Source organism: Crocodylus porosus, unplaced genomic scaffold (genome assembly GCF_001723895.1).
Source record: "Crocodylus porosus isolate Cpor-Errol unplaced genomic scaffold, CroPor_comp1, whole genome shotgun sequence".
NCBI lineage: Eukaryota > Metazoa > Chordata > Crocodylia > Crocodylidae > Crocodylus > Crocodylus porosus.
Genome location: NW_017728943.1, coordinates 19109448 through 19121385, shown reverse-complemented (window position 1 = coordinate 19121385; position 11938 = coordinate 19109448). Strand labels below are relative to the sequence as shown.

Sequence of the window (11938 nt, the reverse complement as noted above, 5' to 3'; positions counted from 1 at the left end):
AAATGAAATTTACAGAATGCACATGTGTAGCTTAATGTCAGTGGAGAAAAGTACAAAGCGTTCATTTTGATTAACAGTCGACTTCAAGGTTACATAAATGTGAGAGTGCCACGCAGCAGTCTTTGCTAAAAACTATAAGATATTTACACCCACCAGTTACCTACAACACCTTTTGGTCCTCCTCTGCAAAGAAATTTGCCAGGATGGTGCCAGCATGTCTGCACCAATTGATAAATTTACCACCGAAGGGGAGGGGACACTGGCAATGCATAAGGGGTGCCCACGAGTGCACTCCCTGAGAGTGGTAGTGCACCCTCTATGAAAAAGTGCCACTGACACTGTCAGCGGTGCCTGCAGGTGGTTGCTGCTTACCACCCCTGCTGCTGACACCACCAGCAGCATCTGTGGGAAGTCAGCAATTGCCGCTGGCCACCGCCAACACTACTGGTGGCATATGTGGGTGGTTACCAACCATTGGTCAGTGCTCACCACCCCCACCACTGCCACATCGCCCTCCCACGGCAGCATATGTGGGAGCTCCCAGCTTACTGCTGCCACACTCCTGCTGCTGCTGTGCCCTCCCCCCAGCTGCTGGGGGCACATGTCATTCATGGGAGGGGAGGATGGGGAGGGGGAAGGACAATTTGCAGATTTCAGGCTCCCTGTTGCCATGAGTCTGATTATGGGGTAACCTTCCTTGAGCAATTCAAGCCAGCATACGGAATAAAAACAGCATGAAAACCAGAAAAAAAACTCTGGACCTCTAGCCATTGGTAATTGACACCTGAGACTAGGCTGGGCCCCAGTGGGAGTGTGGGGTGGGGGGGTGTGACAGATGCAAAAATGCAGACAAGTGATATAATATGTGGAGGAAGGTGGCATTGTTTACTCCAACTTTCAACTAACTAGGGTGGGGGGATTTGATTGTCGTGCAGGAAGGTGAAAGGCAACACATAGCACAGAAGCTCTTTCTGCTTGCTGGTATACAGTGTTCACTAGGGCTGTGTGAAGCTTCAGTAGCTGATTTGATTCAGTAGAGATTCAGCCCAATTCAGCAGCTGAATCTCTGATTCTGAATTGAATCAGGAGACCCTTTAATTTCTCCAAATCGAATCGGAACCCTCCGAATTGATTCGGAGAGATCGATGATTCAGACACAGACACAGCTTTAAATGTTTTTTCTACATAACTCAAGGTACCAGGGATCTTGTGAATGCTGCAGTGCTGGGGCAGATGGAGCAGCCCATGGGAGGATGGGAGGGTCCCCATTGTACTTGGTGGCGGACGCAGAAGTGGCCCCAAAGCGCTTCTGGTCCACTTCCGGGTCCGCCGCAGAGTGCGTGGGGGACCCTCCCTCCTCCTTCCCAGCTCAGCAACTGGTGCCTCCTGGGTCTGGGGGGCCCCTGGGATTCCCCTGTGGCCAGTTAATGAGCTGGGGAGGCACGGGGGGACGTCCCCTGCGTGCTGGGCAGTGGACCCAGAAGTGGACCAGAAGTACTTCTGGTTCACTTTTGCGTCCACCTCCGAGCACACAGGGGGCCCCCTGTGCTGCTGTCAGATTACCCCATCTGCCCCACCATCTCAGCATTCACAGGCCACACCTGGTACCTTGAGGTATGTAAAAAAAAAAAACATTTAAAGCTATGTCTATGGCAGAAAAAATATGCACTGTAGATGCATGTTAATGACTGGGAGGGGGGGTTGCATCATGATAATGATTAATGTCAATGATAAATTACTATCAAATGATAAAGTACGATGATAAAGTACAATACAATGATAGTGAGTATGATAAAGTATGAATGTTACACTGTTAACAGGTCAATATTATTCTGCCAGTGACCTATAAAAGGTCCATTGAAAGCCTTTCTGGAGGTTAGAATTCCAAACAGGACCAGAGGACATAAAAAAAAACAAAAACAAAAAAACCCAGTTGCTAACATCTGCTGCCTCACAAGAGTGGCAATGTTCGCAGTGTCTGTCTGCCAGGTCCCTATCTCTATTGGCTTCTCTGCCTGCCTGAAATAATTATTATTACTTCATTAACAATAATGACAAAACAATAGAATAATGATGATGATGATGATAATGATAATGCTGATAATGGTTTCAGCCAGCCTTTCTCCAAAGAGCGCCTGAGGTGATTGAAAAATAAACCCCCTCTTCTCCTCGAGGTAAATTATTTCTTAGCACAGACAAAAAGGGGCTCCAAGCCCTGCCTTCATTTGTAGAGGTTTTATTCTGCACTTCTGATACTTTCTGAGCTTGCCCTTTCTTTTCCTTTCCTTTTGAGATAACCTACACATATTTTATTTAAATTATTATTTTTGTAACCTTCAGAGAGGAAATGCACCTTGTTGATGACAACGTGCACACTATCAGCACTTTCTAAACAGGGACAAAAAGGGGCTTCAAGCCTCTGTTTCCTGCCTGCCTGTCCCTAGGTATCTGCCTTCCTTGGGTGTCTGCCCCAAGCTATGGGGTCCCCTCCCTATTCGGTGTCTGTGTCCAGGAAATGGGTTCCCTCTTGCCTAATAATAAGAATGATTGTGCTCATTTTTAGCTTCTGATTGGAGAAAAAAAATTGTCTTCTCCTCCAGCCAGGTAAATACTTTCTACACAGGGACAAAAAGGGGCTTCAGGCCCTGCCTTCCCTGCCAATAAACAATCTCCCCTTTCCTGCATGGAAGCACTTTGTAAAACCTCAGTGTGGTGCTTTTTTTTTGTTTTTAAATTATTAGTCCCTTTCCTGTGATCGCCACTATTTGAGACTTTGCGGTATAGTGCGACTCTCTTTCCTGCCACGTCTCGGTTATATTTTTTTTAGATGTTATTAGTCGGGAGGTGTTACTTACTCTTTTTTTTTCTTTTACTTCCGCTGTCTCTTGGGCTGAGCCCCCTTTACTCAGCCTCTGGCCCAAATTATAGCCTCAGGCATCCAAAGACCTACTTTGGCCTACTCTCTTCACATGGGGGCCACCCCCCTCACTGGGGCTCCTCAACTCTGCCCCCTTCACTTGGGGCTCCAGATCTCCGCCGCCTCACTTGGGACTCCACACCGCCCCCTCATTTGGGGCCATGGGGTTTCCTCGCCGGTGGGCTCAGGTGGCCATAACTGTGCCTGGCCCCAACTACTTTTTTACAGGGTCTTGCACCCCACAGGGCTCAGTTGCCTTCAGCCATGCCTGGCCACCACTCTCCCTCCTAGGGGTCCTGCGCTCTGCAGGTCTCAGGCAGCCACAACTACCTCTGGCATACCATATGTCTCAGGCATACCTGGCCCCAACTACCTCTGGTGTTATGCAAAACCTACCCAAAGGTGAGGGCTAGGGTTAAGGCACCCCTATCTGCCTTTCACTGGGGTGATCAATGGCCTGGCATTTCCTGGGGGCTCGCACACCACTGAGAGCCCCAACAGGCCAACATGGGTTCATTAGAGGCAGGTTCTGTCAAACCAACCTGATGGCCTTCATTTGACCCCAGTACTCTTTCCTGCCACAGCAGGGGGTCTGACTTGACGATCTGCTCAGGTCCCTTCCAACCCTACCAACTATGAAACTATGAAAGTATGAAACGTGAAGCTTTTCAGCCAGGCGATGTTGCTGCCTCCCCTGCCAGCAGTTATATAGGCAGCCCTAAATCTAAAATGGCTGCCGCAATCAGGCACCTGCTGGCTGCTTGGCCTAGGTCTTAAAGTAGCAGGCGCCAACAGTGCCCTGCCACAATCTTGCTTGGCCAGCTCAGTCTTGATGATAGATCAGAATAGGTCTTCTCCTTGTTGAGCTTCTTGAAAGTAGGAGCTTCTTGATAAACTTTCTAGATCCAGTCCATCAATTTCTGGAGAAACTTTGGCATCTTCTCCAGATAAACCCTCTCGCTTTTCTTCCTGTCTTCTCACTGTGTCTAATACATTATAAATCTCTTTCCAATCTCTGCCCAATATCATCTGGTAGCGTAGATCCTCAGGTAAGCCCACTGGCATCTGTCTTGCATGGTCTAATATTTCTACCAAATATTTTTTCCGCGGGGACACCAATGGCTGTTCATGCATACAGATCATCTTTACTGCATCTGCATTTGATGCCCAATTTCGAGGAGGCAGATCCGCTCTAATCAGGGTCTGAGCACAGCCGGTGTTGACTATGGTTTCTATATTCTTTCCCTTGACACATGCCCAAACAATAGGTTTATCCTTGGACATTTCCCAGCCTGCTTTCCCAATGCTGCAGTCCATCATTTCTACTTGTCCATTTTTACTCAGCTTATTTCTTTGCATCTGGCCATTGAGTCAGGTGTGGAGTGCATTTACACTCCCTTGCCATGTGTCCTATCTGTCCACACCAGAAACACACAGTAGTCGATTGTCTCCCTTCCCGAGTTTCTTTATGCTCATTCTCTCATGATATGTGATTCGGTCCAGTCTTTGGAGCTCTCTCTCTGTTGCCTTCTGTTAGTGCACGATCAAAATCTTCTGCTACTCGCAGAGCTTCTGCAGACAGCTTGGATGATGACACTGAACCCAAAATTGGGCACTTCCATCCAGGTTTACTAAGAACTGCTCTAATAAGATCTGATCGCACAGCTCAACTTTAGATACTTCATGTGGCTTCAACCACTTTTCTAACAGGTCAGCCAATTGCTGAAGCAGGATTTGTGGAGATTTCTCTTCCCTCTTCTTTTTCATTCAGAAGGCTCGGCAATACCTTTCTGGATTGATGTCCAAACAATACAGAATCTCCTTTTTTATTTTATCATAATCTACTGCTTCACCCCACAACATAGTTCAATATGTAACTTATGCTCTTCTTATCAAGAGTACACCTAACTGGCCAGCGCATCTGCTTTGATCTGAGCCAGAAGCCAATCCTGCTCACTCAAAATTCTCCAGAAAAGGTTCTGGATCATCTTAAGGAGTCGGGAACTTTTAATTCAATTTAATTCTGTTGAGCCCATGCTTGTTGCTGGAGCAATTTTTCATCGAGTACAATTTGTCGAGCTACTTGTTGTTGCTGTAGTAGCTGGCTCACCAAATATAAGGTTTGTTGGAGGAGTTCCAGACACCACATGGTACCTGTTTGCCTCTCCACATGATCTATTAATCAGGCCTTTGTCAGATTCCCAGCCAATGCACCACTGTGGTATTTGTTGGGTTTTTTTTACTTATTAGACCCTTTCCTGTGACTTCCACTGTTTGAGACTTTGCTGTATAATCCAATTCTCTCTCCTGCCATGTCTTGGATATTTTTTTTTAGATGTCATTGGTTGGAAGGTGTTACTTACTTTTTTTTTTACCGCACTCATACAACGGCAACTCACATATGGACTTGCTAAGTCATCACATCAATCTCCTCTTGACGATACCTGAACTTAAAATTAGAGATCAAATCACAGTTTAATTAAGGTTAATCAACTTTCCTTTATTTTTCTTTTTATATTTTTTTTAATTACACACAGTCAGACAGAATATGGCAATTATATGCCTTTCCAGTATCTCTTAAATTTTTAACTTGGTAACTCTTCAGCTGTACTACTTCACTCTTTATCAGGTATAACATGAATTACCTTGTCCCAGGGCCCAAGGCAACAGGAGACACTTACTTGAAGCCCAGGACAGGAGAGACGCCGAGCTGGAGGGAGAACCCACGCGGCTCGTTAGCTGCATCATTGTACAGCTGCAGCCAGCAGCTGACGGCAGAGTCGGATGCCGGCTGGGGGATTTAAAAATGGCAGCCGCTGCTCTGGAGGCAGTGAATAGCTCAGGGATAAAGCAACGATTAGGGCCAGCGATGGTGGGGGATCCCTGGGACAGACAATGTCGAGCTGGTGTGCCAGAGGGAGCAGCAACCCCTCTGAGAAACCCGACAGCAGGGATGCTGGCAGATCATCCCAGGAGTGGTGGATCAGGTGAGCTGCTAGAGATCGGGACGGCCCAGGAGGATTTGGAGGACCCTGAAGTAAGTTCCGGGACGGTGGGTGCGAGCCACACTGAAGAGGGGTGCAGGATCGCGGATCACCTGGCTGGAGGGAGATCGGGGCAGGATCGCTGCCAAGATCAGCGGACACCTGTTAAAGGAATCAGAGTGGGGCAGCCAGAGAGCAGCTAAGGGGAATCCCTTCCCCACCCCATTGGGGTTAAGAGGGATCTGGTGGAGGGTCAGCGAGACAGTGAGAATATCAGTGACTCCTAGTGGGGAGTGTCTCACTGGGTGAAGGGCTTGTGGGACGGGGTATATAGATGGTACGACTGAGGCACCAGTGTAGGTTACGGTGAAGGGGCTAATATCGAGGAAGGGTATCCCACGGAGGGTGGGATCGAGTACGAAGGACATGTTGGAAGCCTGCAGAAGCTGCACGGAGCAGGCATGGGAAAGTGGAGCCCATAGGTGGCGTGAGGCCAAGGTGTAGGGGTGGCGGAGCCCCATGTACAACCGGCGGGCCAAGCCCGGGCCACCGAGGGACCTGTGAACTAGCCCCGCCCACTGGGGAAACAGCAAGTCATGGCAGGCAAGCACGGGGTTGGCAACAAGGGAGAACGAACACCCACAGTGACAAACAGGTCCAGACGGGGAGTAACCAACAACCAGGAGGACAGAGCTCCCAGGAATGACACAAGAAGGCCCGTCGGGCACATAACTGAAACTTAATGACTGCTAGCATCCATGAAATTCTTTTTTTCTTTTCTTTACTTCTCTTAGTGCACTCTGACGTTAAGAGAGGTCTTATCTTTTCAGATCTCCCCAAGTGAATCTGCTTCCTTATGGTGTTGGAGGAATCGTCACTCAGACCCCCCTTTACATGAAATTCCTTGAAATCTGAGTAACTTCAAGAAAAAATCCCAACACAAACAAAGAAACCCTATATATATATATAAAACAAAGAAACCCTATATATATATATATATATATCTCTCTCTGTGTGTGTGTGTGTGTGTGTGTGTGTAGATATAATTTTTTTTCTTTTTTTCTTTTACGGGTACCCTTCAAGATAATTGTCTCCCTTTTTGATCACCGCTGCTGCAACTAACATTCTCATGCCACTCAGAGTCTTTCCCAGGATACGTAATTTCTTCTTTGTTTGAACTGGACACAAACAAGCTCAACTAATTTTTCTACCATTTGTAGAAAGGATCTTCTGGTGTCTCTTTCACCCCAGCAGGCACCATTTCTATTTCTTTTATCTCCTGATACTCTCTTTACCCACCGCTCCTCTTCTCTCTCAACATTTCTACCTTAAAGAGACAGCTACTCCGGAAGTGGTGTTCTCCATGTTTCCTTGGTTTTGCCACACTTGCCTCTTCATACTCAGCCTACTTCTGCCACCTCCCTTGGGTGCCTGCCTGCCTTCCCTGGGTGCCAGCCAAAGCTATGAGGTCCCCTGCCTGTATCCAGGGGTGGGTGCCCTCTTGTCTAATAGTAAGAATTATTGTGCTCTTTAGTATCTTGTGAAGACAAAGTGCCCAATTAGGTCCTTGGTAAGAAATGCCTGTGAACTTGAAGTATGCTGTGTCACCCTTCCAGGCCTGCCTCTTGGACTTCCTCACTTGGGTGTCTACCTGCTTTCCTTGGGTGCCTGCCCCAAGCTATGGGGTCCCCTGCATACTTGGTGTCTGTGTCCAGGAGGTGGGTGCCCTCTTGCCTAATAAAAAGAACAATTATGATCATAACCTAAAGAAAAAAAAATTAATGATGAAAATTATCATGTGTCGCAGGGCACTGAAGTGCCTGCTCCTAAAGGACAGGTGTGGGTTGCCGGGGCAACCACTGAGGTCAGCTGACTGGAAGGGGGCAGGGCCTGGCCTATATAAACAGCCTAGGCTGAGGCCAAGCAGGCAGTTCCTCTCTGGCAGCCGAGGAAGAGAGAGCTCGGCTGGGAGTAGGCTGAGTTGAGGAGCCCAAGGGCCTGAGCATCGTATAGGTGAGGATACCAGGCAGAGGAGCCCTGGCAGGGATGGAAATAATGCTGAGCCAGTGGGCTTAGGGTTTACGTTTTAAGCCAGGAGGCTAGAGTTTGTGTTACAGCTGATTGGCTTATGGTTTTGGTTATTGTTACACCGGAGGACCGGGTGAGGCTGTAGGGGTTGGAGGAGGCCTCATGGAAGCTCCCCAGTAGTGTGGGGGTTCCTGGTGCCAGAGAGGGTGCTGTGTTTTGGGGTTGTATAGACCCCGAGCCCAGTGGGGCAGTGTCGTGCGGGGCGAGGAGCCCAGCGCAGGTGAGTGACATACCCTGCATGTTTTCCTTCCCTCTTATAAATAAAGACTTCTATCATCATTCTTTGACAGAAACCTTGTTAGTATATAAAAGGGCAGTCTATAGTCCACCATTCTGAGACAAAACTACCCAAACACAATTATAAATAATAATGAACAAACTTTGCAATAAGTAAATCTGAGAACAGTGTAGAAGAGTCCAGCTGCAAAATGACGATGAATGAGTTCTGATGAGCCTGTGTTAGTTCAGAGACCTTATTGTCAGTTACCAAGTAGGAGTTGCTAACAGGAGCAACCAACAATTATTCATGGTTTCAGTGGCATCTCCCTTTAGTTAGATGGCTTGGGCTTGGGCTTGGGCTTGGCAGATCTTCCGATGGCGTGTTTTTTTATACAAATATTTTATGACTTGCTTCACCCATTTGAGATTGGAATCTACACAGATCTTAATACCTGCTTTGGTGATGAACCTGAAAGGAAAGAAGAGGGAAGGAAGAGAGACACTAGACCTCTTGTTTCCAAGACAGGACCATGTGTACATGTTTCTATGTGGAATAGGTGAGGATGTGATGTGACAAAAACTTGTACTGGTTTAAGTTTGGGGTGGTTACATCAGTAATTGCCAAAAAGCCAGTTGTAAGTTGGTTTTGCAATTTAGTGAATGGACATCAACTGTACTTATAGATGGGGTGTGTGTATAAATAATGTGTATTTCTATGTGTTGCAATCTATGCATACACTTTACTGTTAGATATTCTGAAAAAGCTAAGCATAACTAGCATGTGGAGCTTATTTGAAAATAGGGCCCCACATTTATTGCACAAGGACCAAATCTCATTTGGATGCAATAAATTCTCATGAGATTGAGGGCCTGATCACATCCTATAGGAGTTTGATTACTCCTACCTCTTCCACAAATTCTCTTGCGTACCTCAGCCCAATGCACTGATTGGTAATCTGCAAGGTTTTACTCATCTATGGCACTTGAAACACTTTTTGCTTTATGACATTTCTTTCCAGTTTTTAGAACAAAACATTTTTCTGTTTAATACAGCACCAGTACTCCACATACTTTGATATTGCCCGATGAAGCTTTAATGTGAGATATCAAGAAAAGCTCTCAAGTAAGCATGCTTGTTCAGCTGTAAAGCCCATATGCTTCTTCTGAGAGAGTTTTATTGACTTTCTTCTCCTAATGGGGAGGACAGAGTATATATCTAGATGAGTTAGCAGATGAAAACTGGACCACATACTTACATCACAGCTTTTACTGCTATGTTTTGCGTTTCGTAATTGGCAAACCCTCTTACGTCTAGCTCCTTTGTTGATAGGTCTATGCAGGAACCCTTTCTTATAATTTGACTTACTACATTTCCTAACATAAAAAAGATGGTAAATTACCAGTAGTACTAAATGAATAGTGGTTCTTTATAGCAAGTGGCTTGCTAAATTACAACCCAGGTATTTCTACTCTTATGTACTGGGTTGCGTTAGTTAAGCCTGTCATACATGCATCATTCTAATGAGACAAGAGCCAAAATTCTAATCATATGAGATCCTTGAATAACCCAAGTTACTTTTTGTAAGAGTAGGTATCCTGGGCAAATTCAACTGCATAAAAACAATTCTATTCTCCCTCCCTTAAAGGCTTTTTAGTTGGACACACTAGTCCTCACACTGTAAAAAACAACCACATAAACTCATTGCCATAATGTTAAACCACCAATGGGTTCCAAACAGCAGCTTAGTTTTGTCTCAGCTGAAGAGAATAGGTTGCATATGACTTGCAAAACATTTAAATTATAGTTAAATTCAATGTAATTAAAAATGGGAGGGAGCTTCCCTGGGAAACATCTCTCCTCTTCTTCTTGTCTATTCACTTGCCCTTGGAAAGCCCTTTAAAAGCACCTGGTCCCCTCCTCCCTCCCTCCATCCTCAGATCTTGTTTTGGTCTACATGGTAAGTTTACCATCCACCCTGCAATTCCCTTTCTTTAGATGACAAAAATGCCGCATGGTATCCTCACACCATCCTGCCTTGCACTGCCTTTCTATACAGTGTTTCACCCATGGGAACATTACAGGGCAGGGAAGACCTTCTGTAAAGGAGTGATTTTCCCAATCCCAGACTGCAGGATGGACAACTGGACCACTGTAATGCAAAGGAGCTCTTGTCACATCAGTTTTCATTGCAAAACAGTAGCAATAAGCATCATAGTGACCAGGCTCAGTCTGTATTGCAGATATGTTATTTTGTTGGCAGGGGAGAGGGGAGAAGGGGGTAGTGTTGGGCTATTACTCCCCAGAAGTTTGTGATCCTGTGCTCCTCTTTGTTTATTGTTGTCATTTTATATGTGGCTGAGTATAAGAGCTTTGGGCATATGATTTTTGGGCTTGTGCTTGTCTGAATCTGTGTATATTGGTATACATGTGCGCGCGCGTGTGTGGTTTTTCTACAAGCGTGGTCTTTTACAAATGCCACATGGTCTGTAAGTTGCTTGCAGTTAATAGGTCTAATATTATTAGATCTTATATAAAACCTATGCTCAATACGAAGTTACCATCATAAAAACACCTTTAATTAGACCTTAAACTGTATTAAGAAAGGAATTCTGAACAAAACTAAAAGCACCGATGCCATTGTGTAAATCTATGACAAGCCTTATTCTTGAAAGTCTTCCTTTTGAGTCAACCATTTGCAAACAGATTTAGTAAAAATACAGGGGAAAATAAATTCCTTAGAGGCTTGAAAGACCTTCCTTACAGAATGCAATTAAAAAGAGTAAGACTAGACAGGTTAGAGAGGAGACAAATAACAAGTGATAAGCTATATATGTATGTAATAAGCCAATATATATCAACATATATAATAAGGACACAATATCATAGTAATTTAGGGAATATAAAACAGGAGCTGTTAGCATTATTTAGCACTTTTCCTGATGTCTGAACAAAGGAACAACCAACACTGAAAGGCAATGCCCCTGAAACTAGGTGAAGAACAGGCTGTTTACACACAACTGACACAACTGACCTGTGGAACTCATTGTCACAGCAGATATGCTAAACATTGACATGGTGAGTGGGAGCATCCAGGACAATACTAGATACCAATAAAGTTTTCTAGGAAAAAGAAAGTCCTCCAGCTTCAAGGCCTAAGCCAGCCACAAACTGATAGGGGTTAAGAAACACCCCCAATTAACAGATCATTTCATTATGTAATTTCTCACAGATTCCTCTTAAGTAACCAGTATTGGTCACTCCCTGAGAAAGGACACTGAATTAGACAAACCCCAGTCTTGATATCATTTGGCAAGTCTTACATTCCTATGGAGATGAAACTTACCTCTTGCTATGTGCATGGTGAAGATGCCAGGGCAAAAAATGACCAGGATAGCCAAGTTGTAGAGCTTCGTTGTTGAATACTTCACTCTGTGACAGAGGAGAAAGTGATAATCTGAACCCCCTGTCCCCAAAATTATATATTATGTCAGTAGTCAGCATACTTCCTGTATGTAGCAAGAGGGGTGTCCTGGTGGGGGTGAGTATAGGTGGAAATTTTTAGAAAGAAACTCTTTTTTAAAGGCAAGAAAAAAACTCCCCTGTCCTGCTAACCCCTCTCTGCAGGCTTTTTTTTCCTGCCACAGACCAAGTCTTTGGTTGCTTCTGCTAACATGTTGCAAGCAAGTTTTATTACAGGTTGCAAAGAAAACTCCTTTTCTACAGTCTACA

The 11938-nt window shown here is 45.3% G+C and overlaps 1 protein-coding gene across 1 annotated transcript in view; it reads right to left on the bottom strand.

Annotated features, from left to right (window-relative positions):
* Positions 1 to 8447: 8447 nt before the first annotated feature.
* LOC109319024 (lymphotactin-like) overlaps positions 8448 to 11938 on the bottom strand; it is a 4282-nt gene continuing 791 nt past the window's right edge. Inside the window, 4 exon segments of the mRNA XM_019548541.1 lie at positions 8448 to 8601; positions 8603 to 8677; positions 9465 to 9582; positions 11553 to 11672. Coding sequence (XP_019404086.1) covers positions 8538 to 8601; positions 8603 to 8677; positions 9465 to 9582; positions 11553 to 11672 — 377 coding nt within the window. The 3' untranslated portion in view covers positions 8448 to 8537.